The sequence below is a fragment of the Pseudophryne corroboree genome, chromosome 11 (genome assembly GCF_028390025.1).
Source record: "Pseudophryne corroboree isolate aPseCor3 chromosome 11, aPseCor3.hap2, whole genome shotgun sequence".
Classification (NCBI taxonomy): Eukaryota; Metazoa; Chordata; class Amphibia; order Anura; family Myobatrachidae; genus Pseudophryne; species Pseudophryne corroboree.
Genome location: NC_086454.1, coordinates 155,188,471 through 155,213,462, shown reverse-complemented (window position 1 = coordinate 155,213,462; position 24,992 = coordinate 155,188,471). Strand labels below are relative to the sequence as shown.

The 24,992-nt window shown below is 48.8% G+C and overlaps 1 protein-coding gene across 3 annotated transcripts in view; it reads right to left on the bottom strand.

The window, feature by feature from the left end:
• Nucleotides 1–3,420: 3,420 nt before the first annotated feature.
• Nucleotides 3,421–24,992, bottom strand: part of TAF6L (TATA-box binding protein associated factor 6 like) — a 99,726-nt gene continuing 78,154 nt past the window's right edge. For all 3 annotated transcript variants that reach the window (XM_063944993.1, XM_063944995.1, XM_063944994.1), the window contains exons 10-11: nucleotides 4,258–4,386; nucleotides 3,421–4,095 (exon numbers count right to left, since the gene is read on the bottom strand). In XM_063944993.1, coding sequence (XP_063801063.1) covers nucleotides 3,457–4,095; nucleotides 4,258–4,386 — 768 coding nt within the window. In that variant the 3' untranslated portion in view covers nucleotides 3,421–3,456. The remainder of the gene's footprint in view (nucleotides 4,096–4,257; nucleotides 4,387–24,992) is intronic.

Sequence of the window (24,992 nt, the reverse complement as noted above, 5' to 3'; positions counted from 1 at the left end):
AAATCTCTGAACTTGTACTTGAAAAGGTTCAAGTTCAAAATGGAATCACTCCGGGTGGTCATCGCCAGCCTGGAGGTGGGGGATTGGATGGTGTCCCTGGACATAAAGGATGCATACCTTCATGTTCCAATATCCCCCCCCCCCCCCCCCCCAAATCAGGCGTTCCTGAGATTTGCAGTGCAGGACTGTCACTACCAATTTCAGACGTTGCCGTTTGGGCTTTCCACGACCCGAGGGTTTTCACCAAGGTAATGGCGGGAAGAAATGATTGTGCTCCTGCGCAGGCAGGGGGTCACAATTATCCCATACTTGGACGATCTCCTAATAAAGGCGAGATCTCGGGAGAAGTTGCTGGACAGCGTGTCTCTGTCCATGAAGACGTTGCAGCTACACGGCTGGATTCTCAATATACCGAAGTCCCAGCTAGTTCCTACAACGCGTCTGACCTTTCTGGGCCTGATCCTAGACACAGACCAGAGAGAGGTTTTACTTCCGATCGAAAAGGTTCAGGAACTCGTGACCATGGTCAGGAACCTATTGAAACCAAAGAAGGTTTCAGTGCATCAGTGCACGCGGGTCCTGGGGAAGATGGTGGCTTCATACGAGGCCATCCCTTTCGGCAGATTCCATGCGAGGACTTTTCAATGGGACCTCTTGGACAAGTGGTCCGGGTCCCATTTACAAATGCATCAAAGGATCACCCTGTCTCCCAGGACCAGGGTATCTCTCCTGTGGTGGCTGAACAGTGCTCACCTTCTAGAGGGTCGCAGGTTCGGCATTCAGGACTGGGTCCTAGTGACCACGGACGCAAGCCTCCGAGGCTGGGGAGCAAAGGCACTGGGAAGAAATTTCCAAGGTCTCTGGTCAAGCCTGGAGACTTGTCTCCACATCAACGTCCTGGAGTTGAGGGCCATATACAATGCCCTGCGTCAAGCGGAGAACTTACTTTGGAGAAGACCGGTTCTGATTCAGTCAGACAATGTCACGGCAGTGGCTCATATAAACCGCCAAGGCGGAACAAGGAGCAGAGTGGCCATGGCAGAAGCGACCAGGATTCTACGCTGGGCGGAAGGCCATGTAAGCGCGCTGTCAGCTGTGTTCATCCCGGGGGTGGACAACTGGGAGGCGGACTTCCTCAGCAGGCACGACCTGCATCCGGGGGAGTGGGGACTTCATCAAGAAGTCTTTGCGCGGATCGGTGGGGCCTGCCTCAAACAGACATGATGGCGTCCCGTCTCAACAAAAAGCTAAAGCGGTATTGCGCCAGGTCAAGGGACCCCCAGGCGGTAGCGGTAGTAGCTCTGGTGACACCTTGGGTGTTCAGATCGGTCTATGTGTTTCCTCCTCTTCCTCTCATACCCAAGGTGTTGAGAATTGTAAGAATAAGCAGGGTCAGAACAATCCTCATTGTTCCAGATTCGCCACGGAGGACTTGGTATCCGGAACTGCAAGAGTTGCTCACAGAAGATCCGTGGCCTCTTCCTCTAAGGCAGGACCTGCTGCAGCAGGGGCCCTGTCAGTTCCAATACTTACTGCGGCTGCGTTTGACGGCATGGCGGTTGAACGCCGGATCCTAGCGGAAAAAAGAATTCCGGAGGAAGTCATTCCTACCCTGATCAAGGCTAGGAAAGACGCGGCGTTGAAACATTATCACCGTATATGGCGGAAATATGTTTCTTGGTGTGAGGCCAGAGCTGCTCCTACGGAGGAGTTCCATTTGGGCCGTCTACTTCACTTCCTTCAAACAGGAGTGACCTTGGGCCTAAAATTAGGGTCCATAAAGGTCCAGATTTCTGCCTTATCCATTTTTTTTCAAAGAGAATTAGCCTCTCTTCCTGAGGTACAGACTTTTGTGAAGGGGGTGCTGCATATTCAGCCTCCCTTTGTGCCTCCGGTGGCGCCTTGGGATCTTAATGTGGTGTTACGTTTCCTCAAGTCACCTTGGTTTGGACCACTTAAAACTGTGGAGTTGAAATACCTCACGTGGAAAGTGGTCATACTGTTGGCGTTAGCTTCGGCGAGACGTGTTTCAGAATTGGCGGCTTTATCGCATAAAAGCCTTCACGTGGATAGGGCAGAGTTGAGGACTCGTCCTCACTTTCTGCCAAAAGTGGTCTCATCTTTTCATGTGAACCAACCTATTGTCGTGCCTGTGGCTACAAGGGACTTGGAGGATTCAGAGTCCCTAGATGTAGTCAGGGCTTTGAAGATTTATGTGTCCAGAACGGCTCAGATCAGGAAGACTGAAGCTTTGTTTGTTCTGTATGCGGCCAACAAGGTTGGCGCCCCTGCTTCAAAGCAGACTATTGCTCGCTGGATCTGTAACACGATTCAGCAGGCGCATTCTACGGCAGGATTGCCGTTACCGAAATCGGTTAAGGCCCACTCCACTAGGAAAGTGGGCTCTTCTTGGGCGGCTGCCCGAGGGGTCTCGGCATTACAGTTGTGCCGAGCAGCTACTTGGTCGGGGACAAACACCTTTGCAAAGTTCTATAAGTTTGATACCCTAGCTGAGGAGGACCTCCTGTTTGCTCAATCGGTGCTGCAGAGTCATCCGCACTCCCCCGCCCGTTTGGGAGCTTTGGTATAATCCCCATGGTCCTTACGGAGTCCCAGCATCCTCAAGGACGTTAGAGAAAATAAGATTTTACTTACCAGTAAATCTATTTCTCGTAGTCCGTAGAGGATGCTGGGCGCCCGTCCCAAGTGCGGACTTCTTCTGCATGACTTGTATATAGTTATTGCTTACATAAGGGTTATGTTATAGTTTTTGGTGATACCGTGGCTATGTTGTTGTTCATACTGTTAACTGGGTAAGTTTATCTTAAGTTATACGGTGTGATTGGTGTGGCTGGTATGAATCTCGCCCTTAGATTTACAAAAATCCTTCCTCGTACTGTCCATCTCCTCTGGGCACAGTTTTCCTAACTGAGGTCTGGAGGAGGGGCATAGAGGGAGGAGCCAGTGCACACCCAGAATCCAAAGCTTTCTTAAAGTGCCCTATCTCCTGCGGTGCCCGTCTATTCCCCATGGTCCTTACGGAGTCCCAGCATCCTCTACGGACTACGAGAAATAGATTTACCGGTAAGTAAAATCTTGTTATCACTGTATTTCAACACTTATTACAATATAATGTAAAGAGAATGTTCTCTGTTCATACTGACATTCAGTTGTAGCCTTTCATCTGTGGTAAGATTTATTTATATACCCGCATACTAGCAGCGGGAGGCCAGAGGCAGTTACTACACAAGACATATTGTAACGTAATAGAATACACAATTAGTTTACATCTATACACTGCTCCTGCATGTGTGCCAGCAAGCCAGGCTTCTTCACATTGTATCATTATGTCCCAGACCGAAGGCATTCTCACAATTATTATTCTGTGATACAGCATTTTACACAAAAGGTTTCTCTTAATTTACACTTCCAACTGTCTTTTTATTAGAAAAATGGTCACAACGGCAAGTAAAGTGACAATTCTGCCTGGGCACCCCTGCGTCCAGCCTTTGCCACCCGTCCTATCATAGGCAGCTTCTGGGCATAGCGACTGGCTGTGGCTCCAGGTCCAGTGTGTAGCTGGAAGACACTCTGGAATTTCCGTCCTCCTCCCCCCCGACCTGCCTGTCTTCCACCAATGAGGAAGGTAAAGCGAGGGGTGCCACGTGGAGTAAGTCTACTTCTTTGGAATGCTTCCCTCACCCCCTGCACCCGGTGTCCTTGCCGTGCAGCTCCACGGGGGCGTGAAGAAGATGCAAGAGTAATTTGAGGAGGGCGCTGGGATGGCTTGCCCGTACACGTCACCTCTTCCTCACCATGTGCTGTCAGTTGTGGCATTTTGCGTGCGCCATCCACAGGACCTTCCTTTTTGGGTTCCTGTGGGCCTCTTGGAACCATCCCTGGTTGTGATTGTGTTCCTCCAGTCCCAAAACGGACAGCTAAGCTGTCTCCAAAGAAACAGTACAACTCATTATACATCTCCAGCAGAGATACAGAGGGGGCAGGAGCTAAGGAAGAATAGAATTGGTCAGATGAGGTGCTCGTCTCTGGCTCACAACATCGAGCTTTCATTTTGAGAAGACGTTCTACAGCAACCTAAATGAAGCAGAACAACACATAAGCTTTTCATACTGACGTTTCCTTGCAGTTAACACTTGAAAGTTTTTTTCACTTAAATCACTTTCTCACAACCTATTGTCATTTTAAAAAATGGATAAATTACTGAGCAGCATGTAAAGTCACTTTTACTCTACTTACCAGTATGGCGCCATAGACCTTGTGGCCATCAGCTTTAACCTGAGCATTGGACATGGAGTGATCATCAAGTACTGTTTGCAGTCCAGCCCAATAGGTGGGCAGCAAAGGATACAACACCTGCTCGACCGCCTGAAAGAGAGAGTGAGGTTTGACTGAACCACCACATCTACAGCTTTGCTGAAAGATATTCCTTCACTACCTTCCTATGGGATCAAAATATTACCCCCTTATTGAAAAAAATAAGATTTTACTCACCGGTAAATCTATTTCTCGTAGTCCGTAGTGGATGCTGGGACTCCGTAAGGACCATGGGGAATAGCGGCTCCGCAGGAGACTGGGCACAACTAAAGAAAGCTTTAGGACTACCTGGTGAGCACTGGCTCCTCCCTCTATGACCCTCTTCCAGACCTCAGTTAGGATACTGTGCCCGGAAGAGCTGACACAATAAGGAAGAATTTTGAATCCCGGGTAAGACTCATACCAGCCACACCAATCACACCGTATAACTCGTGATACTATACCCAGTTAACAGTATGAACGATAACTGAGCCTCTCAACAGATGGCTCAACAATAACCCTTTAGTTAAACGTCCTAAGTGGATGCTGGGACTCCGTAAGGACCATGGGGATTATACCAAAGCTCCCAAACGGGCGGGAGAGTGCGGATGACTCTGCAGCACCGAATGGGCAAACTCTAGGTCCTCCTCAGCCAGGGTGTCAAACTTGTAGAATTTAGCAAATGTGTTTGACCCGACCAAGTAGCTGCTCGGCAAAGTTGTAGAGCCGAGACCCCTCGGGCAGCCGCCCAAGAAGAGCCCACCTTCCTCGTGAAATGGGCTTTCACTGATTTAGGATGCGGCAGTCCAGCCGCAGAATGTGCAAGCTGAATCGTACTACAGATCCAGCGAGCAATAGTCTGCTTTGAAGCAGGAGCACCCAGCTTGTTGGGTGCATACAGGATAAACAACGAGTCAGTTTTCCTGACACTAGCTGTCCTGGAAACATAAATTTTCAGGGCCCTGACTACGTCCAACAACTTGGAAGCCTCCAAGTCTTTAGTAGCCGCAGGCACCACGATAGGTTGGTTCAAATGAAAGGCTGATACCACCTTAGGGAGAAACTGGGGACGAGTCCTCAATTCTGCCCTATCCATATGGAAAATCAGATAAGGGCTTTTACATGACAAAGCCGCCAATTCCGACACACGCCTGGCCGAAGCCAAGGCCAACAGCATGACCACTTTCCACGTGAGATATTTTAATTCCACGGTTTTAATTGGCTCAAATCAATGTGACTTTAGGAAATCCAACACCACGTTGAGATCCCAAGGTGCCACTGGAGGCACAAAAGGGGCCTGAATATGCAGCACTCCCTTAACAAACGTCTGAACTTCAGGCAGTGAAGCCAGTTCTTTTTGAAAGAAAATAGGGCCGAAATCTGGACTTTAATGGATCCCAATTGTAGGCCCATGGTCACTCCTGACTGTAGGAAGTGCAGAAATCGATCCAGCTGAAATTCTTCTGTTGGGGCCTTCATAGCCTCACACCAAGCAACATATTTTCGCCATATGCGGAATGACTTCAACCGGAATGCCCTTTTCCATCAGGATCCGGCGTTCAACCGCCATGCCGTCAAACGCAGCCGCGGTAAGTCTTGGAACAGACAGGGCCCCTGCTGCAGCAGGTCCTGTCTGAGCGGCAGAGGCCATGGGTCCTCTGAGATCATTTCTTGAAGTTCTGGGTACCAAGCTCTTCTTGGCCAATCCGGAACGATGAGTATAGTTCTTACTCCTCTCCTTCTTATTAGTCTCAGTACCTTGGGTATGAGAGGCAGAGGAGGGAACACATACACCGACCGGTACACCCACGGTGTTACCAGAGCGTCCACAGCTATCGCCTGAGGGTCCCTTGACCTGGCGCAATATCTTTTTAGCTTTTTGTTGAGGCGAGACGCCATCATGTCCACCTGTGGCCTTTCCCACCGGTGTATAATCATTTGGAAGACTTCTGGATGAAGTCCCCACTCTCCCGGGTGGAGGTCGTGTCTTCTGAGAAAGTCTGCTTCCCAGTTGTCCACTCCGGGAATGAACACTGCTGACAGTGCTAACACATGATTTTCCGCCCATCGGAGAATCCTTGTGGCTTCTGCCATCATGCTTCTTGTGCCGCCCTGCTGGTTTACATGGGCGACCGCTGTGATGTTGTCTGACTGGATCAGCACCGGCTGGTGTTGAAGCAGGGGTCTAGCCTGACTTAGGGCATTGTGAATGGCCCTTAGTCCCAGAATATTTATGTGTAGGGAAGTCTCCTGACTTGACCATAGTCCTTGGAAGTTTCTTCCCTGTGTGACTGCCCCCCAGCCTCGAAGGCTGGCATCCGTGGTCACCAGGACCCAGTCCTGTATGCCGAATTTGCGGCCCTCTAGAAGATGAGCACTCTGCAGCCACCACAACAGCGACACCCTTGCCCTTGGAGACAGGGTTATCAGCCGATGCATCTGAAGATGCGACCCGGACCACTTGTCCAACAGATCCCACTGGAAGATCCTTGCATGGAACCTGCCGAATGGAATTTCTTCGTAAGAAGCTACCATCTTTCCCAGGACTCGCGTGCATTGATGCACCGACACCTGTATTTGTATTAGGAGGTTTCTGACTAGAGATGACAACTCCTTGGCCTTCTCCTCCGGGAGAAACCCTTTTTCCTGTTCTGTGTCCAGAACCATACCCAGGAACAGTAGACGCGTCGTAGGAACCAGCTGCGACTTTGGACTATTCAGAATCCAGCCGTGCTGTTGCAGCACTTCCTGAGATAGTGCTACTCCGACGAACAACTGCTCCCTGGACCTCGCCTTTATAAGGAGATCGTCCAAGTACGGGACAATTATAACTCCCTTTTTTCGAAGGAGTATCATCATTTCGGCCATTACCTTGGTAAATACCCTCGGTGCCGTGGACAGACCAAACGGCAACGTCTGGAATTGGTAATGGCAGTCCTGTACCACAAACCTGAGGTACTCCTGGTGAGGTGGGTAAATGGGGACATGTAGGTAAGCATCCTTTATGTCCAGTGACACCATAAAATCCCCCTCTTCCAGGCTTGCAATAACCGCCCTGAGCGATTCCATTTTGAACTTGAACATCCTTATATAAGTGTTCAAGGATTTCAAATTTAGAATGGGTCTTACCGAACCGTCTGGTTTCGGTACCACAAACATTGTGGAATAGTAACCCCGTCCCTGTTGAAGGAGGGGAACTTTGATTATCACCTGCTGAAAGTACAGCTTGTGAATTGCAGCCAGTACTACCTCCCTTTCCATGGGAGTAGCTGGCAAGGCTGATTTGAGGTAACGGCGAGGGGGAGACGTCTCGAACTCCAGCTTGTATCCCTGAGATACCACTTGTAGAACCCAGAGATCCACCTGTGAGCGAACCCACTGGTCGCTGAAGTTCCGGAGACGGGCCCCCACCGCACCTGGCTCCACCTGTGGAGCCCCAGCGTCATGCGGTGGACTTAGTGGAAGCAGGGGAGGATTTTTGTTCCTGGGAACTGGCTGTCTGGTGCAGCTTTTTCCCTCTACCCCTGCCTCTGGGCAGAAAGGACGCGCCTCTGACCCGCTTGCCTTTCTGAGGCCGAAAGTACTGTACTTGATAATACGGTGGTTTCTTAGGCTGTGAGGGAACCTGAGGTAAAAAAGTCGACTTCCCAGCTGTTGCTGTGGATACGAGGTCCGAGAGACCGTCCCCAAACAATTCCTCACCCTTATAAGGCAAAACTTCCATGTGCCTTTTAGAATCAGCATCACCTGTCCACTGCCGAGTCCATAATACTCTCCTGGCAGAAATGGACATTGCATTAATTCTAGATGCCAGCCGGCAAATGTCCCTCTGTGCATCCCTCATATATAAGACTACGTCTTTAATATGCTCTATGGTTAGCAAAACAGTATCCCCTGTCAAGGGAATCAATGTTATCTGACAGGGAATCAGACCATGCTGCTGCAGCACTACACATCCATGCTGAAGCAATAGCAGGTCTCAGTATAGTACCTGAGTGTGTATACACAGACTTCAGGATAGCCTCCTGCTTTCTATCTGCAGGCTCCTTTAAGGCGGCCGTATCCTGAGACGGCAGTGCCACCTTTTTTGATAAGCGTGTGAGCGCCTTGTCCACCCTAGGGGATGTTTCCCAACGCAACCTGTCCGTTGGCGGGAAAGGGTACGCCATTAGTAACCTCTTAGAAATCACTAATTTCTTATCTGGGGAACACCACGCTTCTTCACACAATTCATTTAATTCATCTGATGGGGGAAAAGTCACTGGCTGCTTTTTCTCCCCAAACATAATACCCTTTTTAGTGGTAACCGGGTTAATGTCAGAAATGTGCAACACATTTTTCATTGCCGTAATCATGCATCGGATGGCCCTTGTGGATTGTACATTTGTCTCGTCCTCGTCGACACTGGAGTCAGACTCCGTGTCGACATCTGTGTCTGCCATCTGAGGTAGCGGGCGTTTTTGAGCCCCTGATGGCCTCTGAGACGCTTGGGCAGGCGCGGGCTGAGATGCCAGCTGTCCCAAAGCTGTTACGTCATCGAACCTTTTATGCAAGGATAGAGATTTTTACACTGCGCTCACCCCCGGTTTCTAATTGTGCATGTATATGCACTAGTGTAATAAATGGTGAAATGTTTGAATACGTTTCAAAATTATATTTATTTAAATACAGGTTGAGTATCCCATATCCAAATATTCCGAAATACGGAATATTCCGAAATACGGACTTTTTTGAGTGAGAATGAGATAGTGAAACTTTTGTTTTTTGATGGCTCAATGTGCACAAACTGTGTTTAATACACAAAGTTATTAAAAATATTGTATTAAATGACCTTCAGGCTGTGTGTATAAGGAGTATATGTAACATAAATGCATTCTGTGCTTAGATTTAGTTCCCATCACCATGATATCTCATTATGGTATGCAATTATTCCAAAATACGGAAAAATCCGATATCCAAAATACCTCTGGTCCCAAGCATTTTGGATAAGGGATACTCAACCTGTACAATAACTGATAGTCCAGAATTCGTATATATGCGTGAATGAGCTCTGTTTGGCTATAATAAGCCTTATGCTAGTTGTGCAGGAGCACGCTTGCTTCTAGATATATTGAAATGAAGTCCATAAGCAAAATGATAAGTGGATTAGAAAAAAAATGAAAAAGGTGGAAAAGACAGGCACCGAACCCAGGCTGACCAGCCTCCGACCTGTGACCGAACACAGTCACAGCGACAGAAGCAGGGGGAGGTTAGACCAGTCCGGAGTCCCTTTCTTTCTCACGCAATCTCCACTACTGCTTGAGCATCAGTGACGGCATGTCATTTTAAACAAGTGCACTCAATTCATACAGACCAGCGGGACGCCGCGGCCTGTAGTTTAACAAATAGACTTTTCCACCTTTTTCATTTTTTCCTAATCCACTTATCATTTTGCTTATGGACTTCATTTCAATATATCTAGAAGCAAGCGTGCTCCTGCACAACTAGCATAAGGCTTATTATAGCCAAACAGAGCTCATTCACGCATATATACGAATTCTGGACTATCAGTTATTGTATTTAAATAAATATCATTTTGAAACGTATTCAAACATTTCACCATTTATTACACTAGTACATATACATGCACAATTAGAAACCGGGGGTGAGCGCAGTGTAAAAATCTCTATTCTTGCACCATTTATTCTAACAAGTAGGACCAACTTGTTAACACCAGCAGCACTCCCCGTAACGTAGTATATTTCTGTGCGCAGTCCACCCAAATTCTGTAACTTTTATGCAAGGAGTTGACACTGTCGGTTAATACCTTCCACATATCCATCCACTCTGGTGTCGGCCCCGCAGGGGGCGACATCACACTTATCGGCTCCTGCTCCGCCTCCACGTAAGCGTCCTCATCAAACATGTCGACACAGCCGTACCGACACACCGCACACACACACAGGGAATGCTCTGACTGAGGACAGGACCCCACAAAGTCCTTTGGGGAGACAGAGAGAGAGTATGCCAGCACACACCAGAGCGCTATATAACAGAGGGATTTACACTAATACAAAGTGAATTTTCCCCCAATAGCTGCTTATATCACCTTTTGCGCCTAAATTTATGTGCCCCCCCTCTCTTTTTCACCCTTCTCGTAGTGTATACTGCAGGGGAGAGCCTGGGGAGCGTCCTTCCAGCGGAGCTGTGAAGAGAAAATGGCGCTGGCTGTGCTGAGGAAGATAGCCCCGCCCCTTCAGCGGCGGGCTTCTCCTGCTTTTTTAATAATATTTATGGCGGGGGATTAGGCACATATACAGTTTATAACTGTATTATGTGCATTTTGCCAACAAAGGTATACATATTGCAGCCCAGGGCGCCCCCCCAGCGCCCTGCACCCACCAGTGACCGGAGCGTGTGGTGTGCTGTGGGAGCAATGGCGCACAGCTGCAGTGCTGTGCGCTACCTTATTGAAGACCGGAGTCTTCAGCCGCCGATTTTCTCCAGGAATCTTCCGTCTTCTGGCTCTGCAAGGGGGACGGCGGCGCGGCTCCGGGAACGGACGATCGAGGTTGGGCCCTGTGTTCGATCCCTCTGGAGCTAATGGTGTCCAGTAGCCTTAGAAGCACAAGCTAGCTGCAAGCAGGTAGGTTTGCTTCTCTCCCCTCAGTCCCTCGTAGCAGTGAGTCTGTTGCCAGCAGATCTCACTGAAAATAAAAAACCTAACAAATACTTTCTTTTCTAGTGAGCTCAGGAGAGCCCACTAAGTGCATCCAGCTCTGGCCGGGCACAGATTCTAACTGAGGTCTGGAGGAGGGGCATAGAGGGAGGAGCCAGTGCACACCAGATGTAGTACCTAATCTTTCTTTTAAGAGTGCCCAGTCTCCTGCGGAGCTGGTCTATTCCCCATGGTCCTTACGGAGTACCCAGCATCCACTAGGACGTCAGAGAAATGGCAAAAAAAAAACCAGGGTCAACCTTAAGCAGTGGTCAGGGTGCTGCGGACTACCTGCTGCTGCTGCTGCCGTCTGTAAATACTATGTCAATTACAGAATATTAAAACAGAAAAAACAAAAACAGCAATCACTGGTATACATACAGTCTCACCTAATGAATAATAAACAGAAGCACACTGCTTAGAATAAACCAATTAGAAAATATATTTAATAAATTAACAATATAAAATAGCATGCAAGGCGTTAAATTTATCAGTACTAAAGGGGAAAGATCCGTGTTTAAAATCTAAGCAATCTGACTAGATTGCTTAGATTTTAAGCAGGAATCTGCCGTGTGTATGCCCCCCAGCGACAGCGCTATCGCCGGTGCTAGAATGGCCTGCATTGGCCCCGTTGTGTGAAGTGAGCGCCCCGTCCGTCTCCTCACTCAGCACATCGCACTGTGCTGAGCGGGGGGAGAGATGTGTGCTGAGCAGTCACCGGCCTTGGGAGGTGTCAGAGCCGCTTCCCCACTGCAGGACTATGATGGCAGACATAGCTTCTCAGCTCTCTGCCACAAATCAGGCAACACAACAAATGCAACAAACTCTTGCAGACCTATCTGCTAAAGCAGATGATAAACAGCCCCGTTTCGTCACGGCCACTTAAACGTGGGCTAGCTGATTTACTGTCAGAATCTGAAGAGGAAGACGAATTAGAGCCTAATGCAGAGGATTCCACTACTGCACAAGGTATTGAGCCTCTCCTCCTTACTATCTGGGATGTACTAAAAGCCCCTCTGAAAGATGCGGATGCACCACAATTGTTCTTCCTAGCTCAGAAAAAGCTCAATATCACCTTCCCTCATTCACCGGAATTAGATGACGTATTTAAGCAAGCCTGGAAAAATCCTGCTAAAAAATATCAGATTACTACAAAGTTTCTGCACACTTTCCCATTTTCACCCGACTGTAAGAAATGCTGGGAAGAGCCGCCGGCAGTGGACATTTCAGTTTCCCGCCTTTCAAAAAAAAAAAAAGCAGTGATGCCAGCTCCTGGCTCCGTTCAGTTAAAGGACCCTGGGGATAGGAAGTTAGAAACTACACTGAAATCTATTTACACAGCAGCTGGCGTATCACAGAGACCTGTGATAGCGGGTTGCTGGATGACACATGCCATCCATACCTGGGCTACTCAGATTGAAGCAGGCCTTGCGGGGGGATATGCCCCTGGTCACTACAGTGGCCCTCCTTAAACATATTCAAGACACTGCACGCATCCTGTGTGATTCCCTCAAGGAAATAGGCACTATCAATGCTAGGACTACTACTATGGCAGTGTCAGCGCGCAGGGTGTTGTGGCTACGTCAGTGGATTGCGGACTCAGATTCCAAGCGCAATGTGGAGGCTATTCCCTTCTCAGGGGAATGGTTATTTGGGGTTGAGCTAGATGCGTGGATTTCTAAAGTCACTGCAGGTAAACCCACATTTCTCCCCTCTGGGGCCCCCGCCGGCTCGGCGTTCCTACCCGGGGCAGTCTACACAGTCCTTTCGCACTAACAGGTTCAGAGCCAGAGGTGCCTCCAATGCGGCACGAGGCACAAGAGGTAAGACAAGAAAACCAGCCGCCGCCAGTTCTCAGGAACCAAGCACCAGTACAGCTTCCACGAAAACCTCAGCATGACGGTGCCCACCCACCCCGAGGGGATCTCGAGGTGGGAGTTCGACTGCGTTACTTCAGCCACATCTGGGAACGCTCCTGCCAGGATACCTGGGTAAAGGATCTCATCTCTTAGAGCTACAAGCTGGAGTTCGACAGGGCAGGTGGTCTGCCCACGAATCCCTACTTCCGATCAACATTCTGGAACTTCGGGCGATCCACAATGCTCTGCTTCAGGCCTCTCCTCTACTCAGGGATCGGGCGATCCAGGTCCAGTCGGACAATGCCACGGCCGTGGCCTACATAAATCGACAAGGGGGGACAAAAAGCAGAGCCTGCATGCAAGAAGTATCAAAAATACTCCTCTGGGCGGAAAGAAACACAAGAGCAATGTCAGCTATCTTCATTCCGGGGGTGGACAACTGGGAAGACTTCCTGAGTTGTCACAATCTCCACCCGGGAGAGTGGGGTCTCCACCAACAGGTGTTTCAACAGATCATCGACTTGTGGGGCTGCCCAGATAGACATGATGGCTTATCGACTCAACAAGAAGCTTCGCTGGTATTGCTCCAGGACCAGGGACCCTCATCAGGTGAGGGCTGTAGACGTGCTGACATCACCTTGGCCTTACCGGTTGATCGGTTTCCTCTGATTCCATTGCTCTCACGGGTGCTCAAGCGAATCAGGAATCAGGGGGTCCAGGCAATTCTGATTGCTCCGGATTGGCCTCGGCGAGCGTGGTTTGCGGATCTTCTGGACATGTCCGTCGAAGACCCTTGGCCTCTGCCAATGAGAAAAGATCTTCTACACCAGGGGTGGGGAACCTTTTTTCTACCAAGGGCCATTTGTATATTTATAAAATCCTTCGAGGGCCATACAAAAATGATCAACTTCAAAATTAGCCAGCCCCCAGTCAGTTGTTATGCCTCAGTAGATATACCCCCAGTCACTTGTTATGCCCCAGTAGATATACCCCCAGTCAGTTGTTATGACCCATTAGATATGCCCCCAGTCAGTTGATATGCCCCATTATATATGACCCCAGTCAGTTGTTATGCCCCATTAGATATGCCCCCAGTCAGTTATGCCCCATTAAATATGCCCCCCTGTAGTTATGCCCTATTAGATATGCTCCATAGTAGCGCCGCTTACACACACACACACACGCATTAAAAGATAAAAAAAAACACAATACTCACCAGCCCCGCTCCTGTTTCCAGACCGCTGCCCTCCTCCTGGCCGCCCGCTCCTCGGAACTATGGGAGCGCCGCACATGTACACTGCCGGAGCTCGGGAGTGAGCTCCTGCCTCCGGCTGCTGGTGAGGAGAAGGAGCCGGGTGCCCGCCGGTAACAAAATCTCAGCGGCGCCCGACTTCTCTCTGGGTTAGGCGAGCCTGGCCAGGCTGGATCAAGTGGCTTTGCGGGCCTTATACGGCCCGCGGGCCTGAGGTTCCCCGCCCCTGTTCTACACCAAGGACCATTCGTCTACCCAGACTTACGGAGACTTCGTTTGACAGTTTGGAAGTTGAGCGGAACATCCTAGCTCACAAAGGCCTTTCCAAAAAGGTTATTGCAACCATGGTTCAGGCCAGAAATCTTGTGACGTCAAAACACTATTATCATATCTGGAGGAGATAAGTTTCCTGGTGCGAGGACCATACATTTCCACCTGCTGAATTCCACCTGGGATGGTTCTTACGGTTCTTGCAGGCTGGTGTGGATAAGGGCTTACGTCTGGGTTCCGTTAAGGTCCAGATCTCAGCCCTTTCCATTTTTTTTCAGAAGAAATTGGCAATGTTGCCAGAAGTCCAGACTTTCTTGCAAGGAGTACTTCACATTCAACCTCCGTTTGTGCCGCCTACGGCGCCTTGGGATTTGAATGTAGTGTTGGAATTTCTTCAGTCTTCCTGGTTTGAGCCTCTGATGACGGTAGAAGTGGAAAACTGTGATGTTGCTGGCCCTGGCTTCTGCTAGACGCGTCTCATAATTGGGGGCCCTATCGTGTAAAAGCCCCTACTTGGTTTTTCACGAGGACAGAGCTGAGCTCAGAACTAGACAGCAGTTCCTGCCGAAGGTTGTATCTGCATTCCATTTGAATCAGCCGATTGTGGTTCTGTCAAGTTCTGGCGAATCTACTCCTCCAAAGTCCTTAGAAGCTGTGCGAGCCTTGAAGATCTATATCAAGAGGTTGGCTCGGATTAGAAAGACATTCTCTTTTTGTGCTATATGATGCACTGAAAAGGGTTACTCTGCTTCTAAGCAGTCATTGCTCGTTGGATTAGGATGACTATCCAACAGGCCTACGTGTCGGCAGCCTTACCTGTTCCATAGCGTCTGAAGGCCCACTCTACGAGATCAGTGGGGTCTTCCTGGGCGGCTGCCCATGGAGTCTCGACCCTGCTACTATGCCGAGCTGCTACCTGGTTGGGGAAGAACACCTTTGTGCAGTTCTACAAGTTTGATACCCAGTTTGGGCAGGCGGTGCTGCAAACGTCTACGCACATCCCTGCCTGTTCTGGAAGCGTTGGGACATCCCCATCGTATTAAGTGAACCCCAGTATCCTTTATGGATGTTAGATAAAATGGGATTTTAATACCCTTTCTCGTAGCCCATAAGGGATACTGGGCGCCCGCCTCAGTGCGTTGACTTGTCTGCAGGTTCTTGTTATGGTTTCCTGTTCAGCTTTTCTGCTTTGTTACCAGCCGTTGCTGGTCGTTTTCTGTTATGGTGTGCTGGTGTATGAATCTCACCACTCGTTGTTATGTTCCTTCTCTCAAGTATGTCCTTTCTCCTTCGGGCACAGTTTTACTGGCTGTAGGAGGGGGCATAGAGGGGAGGAACCAGCACACCCAGTTGAAGAAATTTAAAGTGCACTGGCTCCTTTGGACACCTTCTATACCCCATCGTATTAAGTGAACCCCAGTATCCCTTATGGACTACGAGAGAGGGATTTACCGGTAGGTATTAAAATCCTGTTTCTCTTACGTCCTAGAGGATGCTGGGGACTCCGTAAGGACCATGGGGATAGACGGGCTCCGCAGGAGACATGGGCACTTTAAGAAAGACTTTAGGTATGGGTGTGCACTGGCTCCTCCCTCTATGCACCTCCTCCAGACCTCAGTTTACTACTGTGCCCAGAGGAGACTGGGTGCATTACAGGGAGCTCTCCTGAGTTTCCTGTTAGAAAGTATATTTGTTAGGTTTTTTAATGTTCAGGGAGCCTGCTGGCAACAGACTCCCTGCATCGAGGGACTGAGGGGAGAGAAGCAGACCTACTTCTGTGAGTTTCAAGGCTCTGCTTCTTAGGCTACTGGACACCATTAGCTTCAGAGAGATCGGTACGCAGGTCTCACCCTCGCCGTCCGTCCCAGAGCCGCGCCGCCGTCCTCCTCGCAGAGCCGGAAGATAGAAGCCGGGTGAGTATGAGAAGAAAAGAAGACTTCAGAGGCGGCAGAAGACTTCATGATCTTCACTGAGGTAACGCACAGCGGTGAAGCTGTGCGCCATTGCTCCCATACACCTCACACACGGCAGTCACTGTAAGGGTGCATGGCGTAGGGGGGGCGCCCTGGGCAGCATATAAACCTCTCTCTGGCAAAAATAGATATATATACAGCTGGGCACTGTATATATAAAGAGCCCCCGCCAGTTTTTAGTATATTTGAGCGGGACAGAAGCCCACCTCCGAGGGGGCGGGGCTTCTCCCTCAGCATTCATCAGCGCCATTTTCTCCACAGCACAGCGCTGAGAGGAAGCTCCCCGGACTCTCCCCTGCTTAATCCACGGTGAAAGAGGGGTTTGAAGAAGAGGGGGGGCACATAATTTGGCGCATTTATATATATTACAAACAGCGCTACTGGGTAAACATATATTTATATAGTGTTTTTTCCTGGGTCATATAGCGCTGGGTGTGTGCTGGCATACTCTCTCTCTCTGTCTCTCCAAAGGGCCTTGTGGGGGGACTGTCTTCAGATAAGAGGATTCCCTGAGTGTGTGGTGTGTCGGTACGCGTGTGTCGACATGTCTGAGGTAGAAGGCTTTCAGGAGGAGGAGGAGGAGGAGGAGAAAATGAATGAGGTGTCTCCGTCGACAACGCCGACACCTGACTGGATGGATATGTGGAATGTTTTAAGTGCTAATGTAAATTTATTGCACAAAAGATTAGACAAAGCTGAAGCTAGGGAACAGCCAGGGACTCAACCCATGTCTGCCCCTATGTCGCAGGGACCTTCGGGGTCTCAAAAGCGCCCACTATCCCAAATTGTAGACACAGATACAGACACGGATTCTGACTCCAGTGTCGACTACGATGATGCAAAGTTGCAGCCAAAATTGGCTAAATGTATTCGATATATGATTATTGCAATAAAAGATGTTTTGCATATCACAGAGGAACCCCCTGTCCCTGACACAAGGGTACACATGTATAAGGGAAAGAAACCTGAGGTAACCTTTCTCCCCTCACATGAGTTGAACGAATTATGTGAAAAAGCTTGGGAATCTCCAGACAAAAAACTGCAGATTCCCAAAAGGATTCTTATGGCGTATCCTTTCCCGCCAACGGACAGGATACGGTGGGAATCCTCCCCTAGGGTGGATAAAGCATTGACACGCTTATCCAAAAAGGTAGCGCTGCCATCCCAAGATACGGCTACCCTCAGGGATCCTGCTGACCGCAAGCAGGAGGTTACCTTGAAGTCCATTTACACACATTCTGGTACCTTACTCAGACCGGCGATGCGTCGGCCTGGGTTTGTAGCGCGGTAGCAGCATGGACAGATACCTTATCAGCGGAAATTGAGACCCTAGATAAGGATACCATTTTGTTGACCCTAGGGCATATAAAAGATGCTGTCCTATATATGAGAGATGCTCAAAGAGACATTAGTCTACTGGGTTCTAGAATCAACGCTATGTCGATTTCTGCTAGACGAGTCCTATGGACCCGGCAATGGACAGGTGATGCCGACTCAAAGAGGCATATGGGAGGTTTTACCTTATAAGGGTGAGGAATTGTTTGGAGAAGGTCTCTCGGACCTGGTCTCCACAGCTACAGCTGGTAAATCAAATTTATCTTACGTCCTAGAGCAGGCCTGGCCAACCTGTGGCTCTCCAGCTGTTGTAAAACTACAAGTCCCATCATGCTTTGCCACAGTTTTGCTATTAAAGAATGCTAAAACTGTGGCAGGGCATGCTGGGATGTGTAGTTTCACAACATCTGGAGAGCCACAGGTTGGCCAGGCCTGTCCTAGAGGATGCTGGGGACTCCGTAAGGACCATAGGTATGGGTGTGCACTGGCTCCTCCCTCTATGCCCCTCCTCCAGACCTCAGTTTACTACTGTGCCCAGAGGAGACTGGGTGCATTACAGGGAGCTCTCCTGAGTTTCCTGTCAGAAAGTATATTTGTTAGGTTTTTTATGTTCAGGGAGCCTGCTGGCAACAGACTCCCTGCATCGAGGGACTGAGGGGAGAGAAGCAGACCTACTTCTGTGAGTTTCAAGGCTCTGCTTCTTAGGCTACTGGACACCATTAGCCTCAGAGAGATCGGTACTCACCCTCGCCGTCCGTCCGAGAGCCGTGCCGCCGTCCTCCTCGCAGAGCCGGAAGATAGAAGCCGGGTGAGTATGAGAAGAAAAGAAGACTTCAGAGGCGGCAGAAGACTTCATGATCTTCACTGAGGTAACGCACAGCGGTGAAGCTGTGCGCCATTGCTCCCATACACCTCACACACGGCAGTCACTGTAAGGGTGCAGGGCGGGCGCCCTGGGCAGCATATAAACCTCTCTCTGGCAAAAATACATATATATATATATATATATATATATATATATATATACACACACACACACACATACACACACACACACATATATATATATATATGTGCAAAAGAAGCTGGCAGCGCACACAGATGCAGTATTAAAGTTATAAACAACAGTAGGGGAAAGGTACGTTCTGTAGTAATTGACAGAACTTCACCTGGTGGACACTCCCTTATAAAATTTAGGGCGTCAGCTCTGGGACCTCAAAATTTTATGTAGGCACTGGTATATATGCCTACTGGTTTAGAAAAATGGTTTGGGGGGGATGAGGTATTTGCAAGCGACCAAGGTGTCTAATCAATAATGAAAAAACCAGGTACTGTAAAATAGTATATTTTTAATTTTAGAAATGCAAAGCACTAAAAAAAAAAGGGGGGGGGGGGGGTAACATATAAAATGGTATTAAAATATAGCCTAGTCAATAAAAAACAGATGAAAAAACAGCTATGCTAAAAATGTCAAGGGCACACATGTCAGAGTTCATAAAAAGTACATAAAACCACAAAAAAAGGTATAAAATGCATAGGATAAAACATAGGAAAAGGTGAGGAGTGGTATCTTATCTTAAGAGGTTGAGGTGAAATCAGAATAGCACCTATATATATATATATATATATACACAGCTGGGCACTGTATATATAAAGAGCCCCCGCCAGTTTTTAGTATATTTGAGCGGGACAGAAGCCCGCCGCCGAGGGGGCGGGGCTTCTACCTCAGCACTCACCAGCGCCATTTTCTCCACAGCACAGCGCTGAGAGGAAGCTCCCCGGACTCTTCCCTTCTTAATCCACGGTGAAAGAGGGTTTTGAAGAAGAGGGGGGGCACATAATTGGCGCATTTATGTATTACAAACAGCGCTACTGGGTAAACATATATTTATATAGTGTTTTTTCCTGGGTCATATAGCGCTGGGTGTGTGCTGGCATACTCTCTCTCTGTCTCTCCAAAGGGCCTTGTGGGGAACTGTCTTCAGATAAGAGGATTCCCTGAGTGTGTGGTGTGTCGGTACGCGTGTGTCGACATGTCTGAGGTAGAAGGCTTTCAGGAGGAGGAGGTGAAAATGAATGAGGTGTCTCCGTCGACAACGCCGACACCTGACTGGATGGATCTGTGGAATGTTTTAAGTGCTAATGTAAATTTATTGCACAAAAGATTAGACAAAGCTGAAGCTAGGGAACAGCCAGGGACTCAACCCATGTCTGCTCCTATGTCGCAGGGACCTTCGGGGTCTCAAAAGCGCCCACTATCCCAAATTGTAGACACAGATACCGACACAGATTCTGACTCCAGTGTCGACTACGATGATGCAAAGTTACAGCCAAAATTGGCTAAATGTATTCGATATATGATTAATGCAATAAAAGATGTTTTGCATATCACAGAGGAACCCCCTGTCCCTGACACGAGGGTACACATGTATAAGGGAAAGAAACCTGAGGTAACCTTTCCCCCCTCACATGAGTTGAACGAATTATGTGAAAAAGCTTGGGAATCTCCAGACAAAAAACTGCAGATTCCCAAAAGGATTCTTATGGCGTATCCTTTCCTGCCAACGGACAGGATACGGTGGGAATCCTCCCCTAGGGTGGACAAAGCATTGACACGCTTATCCAAAAAGGTAGCGCTGCCATCCCAAGATACGGCTACCCTCAGGGATCCTGCTGACCGCAAGCAGGAGGTTACATTGAAGTCCATTTACACACATTCTGGTACCCTACTCAGACCGGCGATTGCGTCGGCCTGGATTTGTAGCGCGGTAGCAGCATGGACAGATACCTTATCAGCGGAAAAAGAGACCCTAGATAAGGATACCATTTTATTGACACTAGGGCATATAAAAGATGCTGTCTTATATATGAGAGATGCTCAAAGAGACATTAGTCTACTGGGTTCTAGAATCAACGCTATGTCGATTTCTGCTAGACGAGTCCTATGGAACCGTCAATGGACAGGTGATGCCGACTCAAAGAGGCATATGGAGGTTTTACCTTACAAGGGTGAGGAATTGTTTGGGGAAGGTCTCTCGGACCTGGTCTCCACAGCTATAGCTGGTAAATCAATTTTTTTGCCTTATATTCCCTCAAAGCCTAAGAAAGCGCCACATTATCAAATGCAGTCCTTTCGATCACAAAGAAACAAGAAAGTACGAAGTGCGTCCTTTCTTGCCAGAGGTAAGGGCAGAGGAAAAAAGCTGCACAACACAGCTAGTTCCCAGGAACAGAAGTCCTCCCCAGCCTCTACAAAATCCACTGCATGACGCTGGGGCTCCGCTACAGGAGTCCGCCCCAGTGGGGGCACGTCTTCGAGTTTTCAGCCACATCTGGGTTCACTCACAGGTGGATCCCTGGGCAATAGAAATTGTTTCTCAGGGTTACAAGCTGGAATTCGAAGAGGTGCCTCCTCGCCGGTTTTTCAAATCGGTCCTACCGGCCTCTCCCCCAGAAAGGGAGATAGTGTTAAATGCAATTCACAAATTGTATCTTCAACAGGTGGAGGTCAAGGTTCCCCTGCTTCAACAAGGGAGGGGATATTACTCAACCCTGTTTGTAATCCCGAAACCGGACGGTTCGGTCAGACCCATTTTAAAATTTAAAATCCCTGAACCTATACTTGAAAAGGTTCAAGTTCAAGATGGAATCGCTAAGAGCGGTCATCGCCAGCCTGGAAGGGGGGGATTTTATGGCATCTCTGGACATAAAGGATGCATACCTTCATGTTCCCATATATCCACCTCATCAGGCGTACCTGAGATTTGCGGTACAGTATTGTCATTACCAATTTCAGACGTTGCTGTTTGGGCTTTCCACGGCCCCGAGGATTTTCATCAAGGTGATGGCGGAAATGATGGTGCTCCTGTGCAAGCAATGTGTCACAATTATCCCGTACTTGGACGATCTCCTCATAAAAGCGAGATCAAGAGAGCAATTGCTGAACAGCGTCTCACTTTCACTGAAGGTGTTACAGCAACACGGCTGGATTCTCAATATCCCGAAGTCGCAGTTGGTTCCTACGACTCGTCTGACTTTCTTGGGCATGATTCTGGATACAGACCAGAAAAGAGTTTATCTTCCGATAGAAAAAGCTCAGGAACTCATGACTCTGGTCAGGAACTTATTGAAGCCAAAACAGGTGTCAGTGCATCACTGCACTCGAGTCCTGGGAAAGATGGTGGCATCATACGAAGCCATTCCCTTCGGCAGGATCCATGCGAGGACTTTCCAATGGGACCTACTGGAGTGGTCCGGGTCACATCTACAAATTCATCAGTTGATCACCCTGTCCCCCAGAGCCAGGGTATCTCTCCTGTGGTGGCTGCAGAGTGCTCACCTTCTAGAAGGCCGCAGGTTCGGCATTCAGGACTGGATCCTGGTGACCACGGACGTGAGCCTCCGAGGTTGGAGAGCAGTCACGCAGGGAAGAAACTTCCAAGGTCTTTGGTCAAGTCAAGAGACTTGTCTTCACATCAACATCCTGGAACTGAGGGCCATATACAACGCCCTACGTCAAGCGGAGACCTTACTTCGCGACAGACCAGTTCTGATCCAGTCAGACAACATCACCGCAGTGGCTCATGTAAACCGCCAAGGCGGCACAAGGAGCAGAGTGGCAATGGCGGAAGCCGCCAGGATTCTTCGCTGGGCGGAAAATCATGTAAGCGCACTGTCAGCAGTGTTCATTCCGGGAGTGGACAACTGGGAAGCAGACTTCCTCAGCAGACACGACCTGCATCCAGGAGAGTGGGGACTTCATCAGGAAGTTTTCGCACAAATTGCAAGTCAGTGGGTACTGCCACAAATAGACATGATGGCATCCCGCCTCAACAAAAAGCTAGAGGTATTGCGCCAGATCAAAAGACCCTCAGGCGGTAGCTGTAGACGCCCTAGTGACACTGTGGGTGTTCCAGTCGGTCTATGGCCCTCATTCCGAGTTGTTCGCTCGGTATTTTTCATCGCATCGCAATGAAAATCCGCTTAGTACGCATGCGCAATGTTCGCACTGCGACTGCGCCAAGTAACTTTGCTATGTAGAAAGTAATTTTACTCACGGCTTTTTCATCGCTCCGGCGAACGTAATGTGATTGACAGGAAATGGGTGTTACTGGGCGGAAACACGGCGTTTCAGGGGCGTGTGGCTGAAAACGCTACCGTTTCCGGAAAAAACGCAGGAGTGGCCGGAGAAACGGTGGGAGTGCCTGGGCGAACGCTGGGTGTGTTTGTGACGTCAACCAGGAACGACAAGCACTGAACTGATCGCACAGGCAGAGTAAGTCTGGAGCTACTCTGAAACTGCTAAATAGTTAGTAATCGCAATATTGCGAATACATCGGTCGCAATTTTAAGAAGCTAAGATTCACTCCCAGTAGGCGGCGGCTTAGCATGTGTAACTCTGCTAAATTCGCCTTGCGACCGATCAACTCGGAATGAGGGCCTATGTGTTTCCTCCTCTTCCTCTCATCCCAAGGGTGTTGAGAATAATAAGGAAAAGAGGAGTACAGACAATTCTCATTGTTCCAGATTGGCCACGAAATGCTCATAGAAGATCCGTGGCCTCTTCCTCTACGACAGGACCTGTTGCAACAGGGGCCCTGTCTGTTCCAAGACTTACCGCGGATGCGTTTGACGGCATGGCGGTTGAACGCCGGATCCTAGCGGAAAAGGGCATTCCGGATGAGGTCATTCCTACTCTGATAAAGACTAGGAAGGACATGACAGCTAAACATTATCACCGTATATGGCGAAAATATGTTGCTTGGTGTGAGGCCAGGAATGCTCCTACGGAAGAATTCCATCTGGGCCGTTTCCTTCACTTCCTACAAACTGGAGTGAATATGGGCCTAAAATTAGGCTCCATTAAGGTTCAGATTTCGGCCTTATCCATTTTCTTTCAAAAAGAATTGGCTTCTCTCCCAGAAGTACAGACTTTTGTGAAGGGAGTGCTGCATATTCAGCCTCCTTTTGTACCTCCGGTGGCGCCTTGGGACCTTAACGTGGTGTTGAGTTTCCTTAAGTCGCACTGGTTTGAACCACTTAAAACGGTGGAGTTAAAATATCTCACTTGGAAAGTGGTCATGTTGTTAGCCTTGGCTTCGGCTAGGCGAGTGTCGGAATTGGCGGCTTTGTCTCATAAAAGCCCCTGTCTAGTGTTCCATATGGATAGAGCGGAATTGCGGACCCGTCCTCAATTCTTGCCTAAGGTGGTGTCATCTTTTCATATGAACCAACCTATTGTGGTGCCTGTGGCTACGCAAGACTTGGAGGATTCCGAGTCTCTTGATGTAGTCAGGGCTTTGAAAATTTACGTGGCCAGAACGGCTAGAGTCAGAAAAACAGAAGCACTGTTTGTCCTATATGCGGCCAACAAGGTTGGCGCCCCTGCTTCAAAGCAGACTATTGCTCGCTGGATCTGTAACACAATTCAGCAGGCGCATTCTACGGCTGGATTGCCGTTACCAAAATCTGTTAAGACCCATTCCACTAGGAAGGTGGGCTCGTCTTGGGCGGCTGCTCGAGGGGTCTCTGCACTGCAACTATGCCGAGCTGCTACTTGGTCGGGTTCAAACACCTTTGCAAAGTTCAATAAGTTTGATACCCTGGCTGAGGAGGACCTCCTGTTTGCTCAATCGGTGCTGCAGAGTCATCCGCACTCTCCTGCCCGTTTGGGAGCTTTGGTATAATCCCCATGGTCCTTACGGAGTCCCCAGCATCCTCTAGGACGTAAGAGAAAATAAGATTTTAAACCTACCGGTAAATTTTTTTCTCGTAGTCCGTAGAGGATGCTGGGCGCCCGTCCCAAGTGCGGACTACTTCTGCAAGACTTGTATATAGTTTTGCTTACATAAGGGTTATGTTATAGTTTTCATCGGTCTCCGACTGATGCTATGTTGTTTTTCATACTGTTAACTGGTTAGTTTATCACAAGTTATACGGTGTGATTGGTGTGGCTGGTATGAATCTTGCCCTTGGATTAACAAAAATACTTTCCTCGTACTGTCCGTCTCCTCTGGGCACAGTTTCTCTAACTGAGGTCTGGAGGAGGGGCATAGAGGGAGGAGCCAGTGCACACCCATACCTAAAGTCTTTCTTAAAGTGCCCATGTCTCCTGCTGAGCCTGTCTATCCCCATGGTCCTTACGGAGTCCCCAGCATCCTCTACGGACTACGAGAAAAAGATTTACCGGTAGGTTTAAAATCTTATTTTTTACAATATCCCATTTAATATCTGAGCTGAAGTGAATGCTTATCCCTGCTGCTGATTACTTATATTTTTAACTTATTACCTGC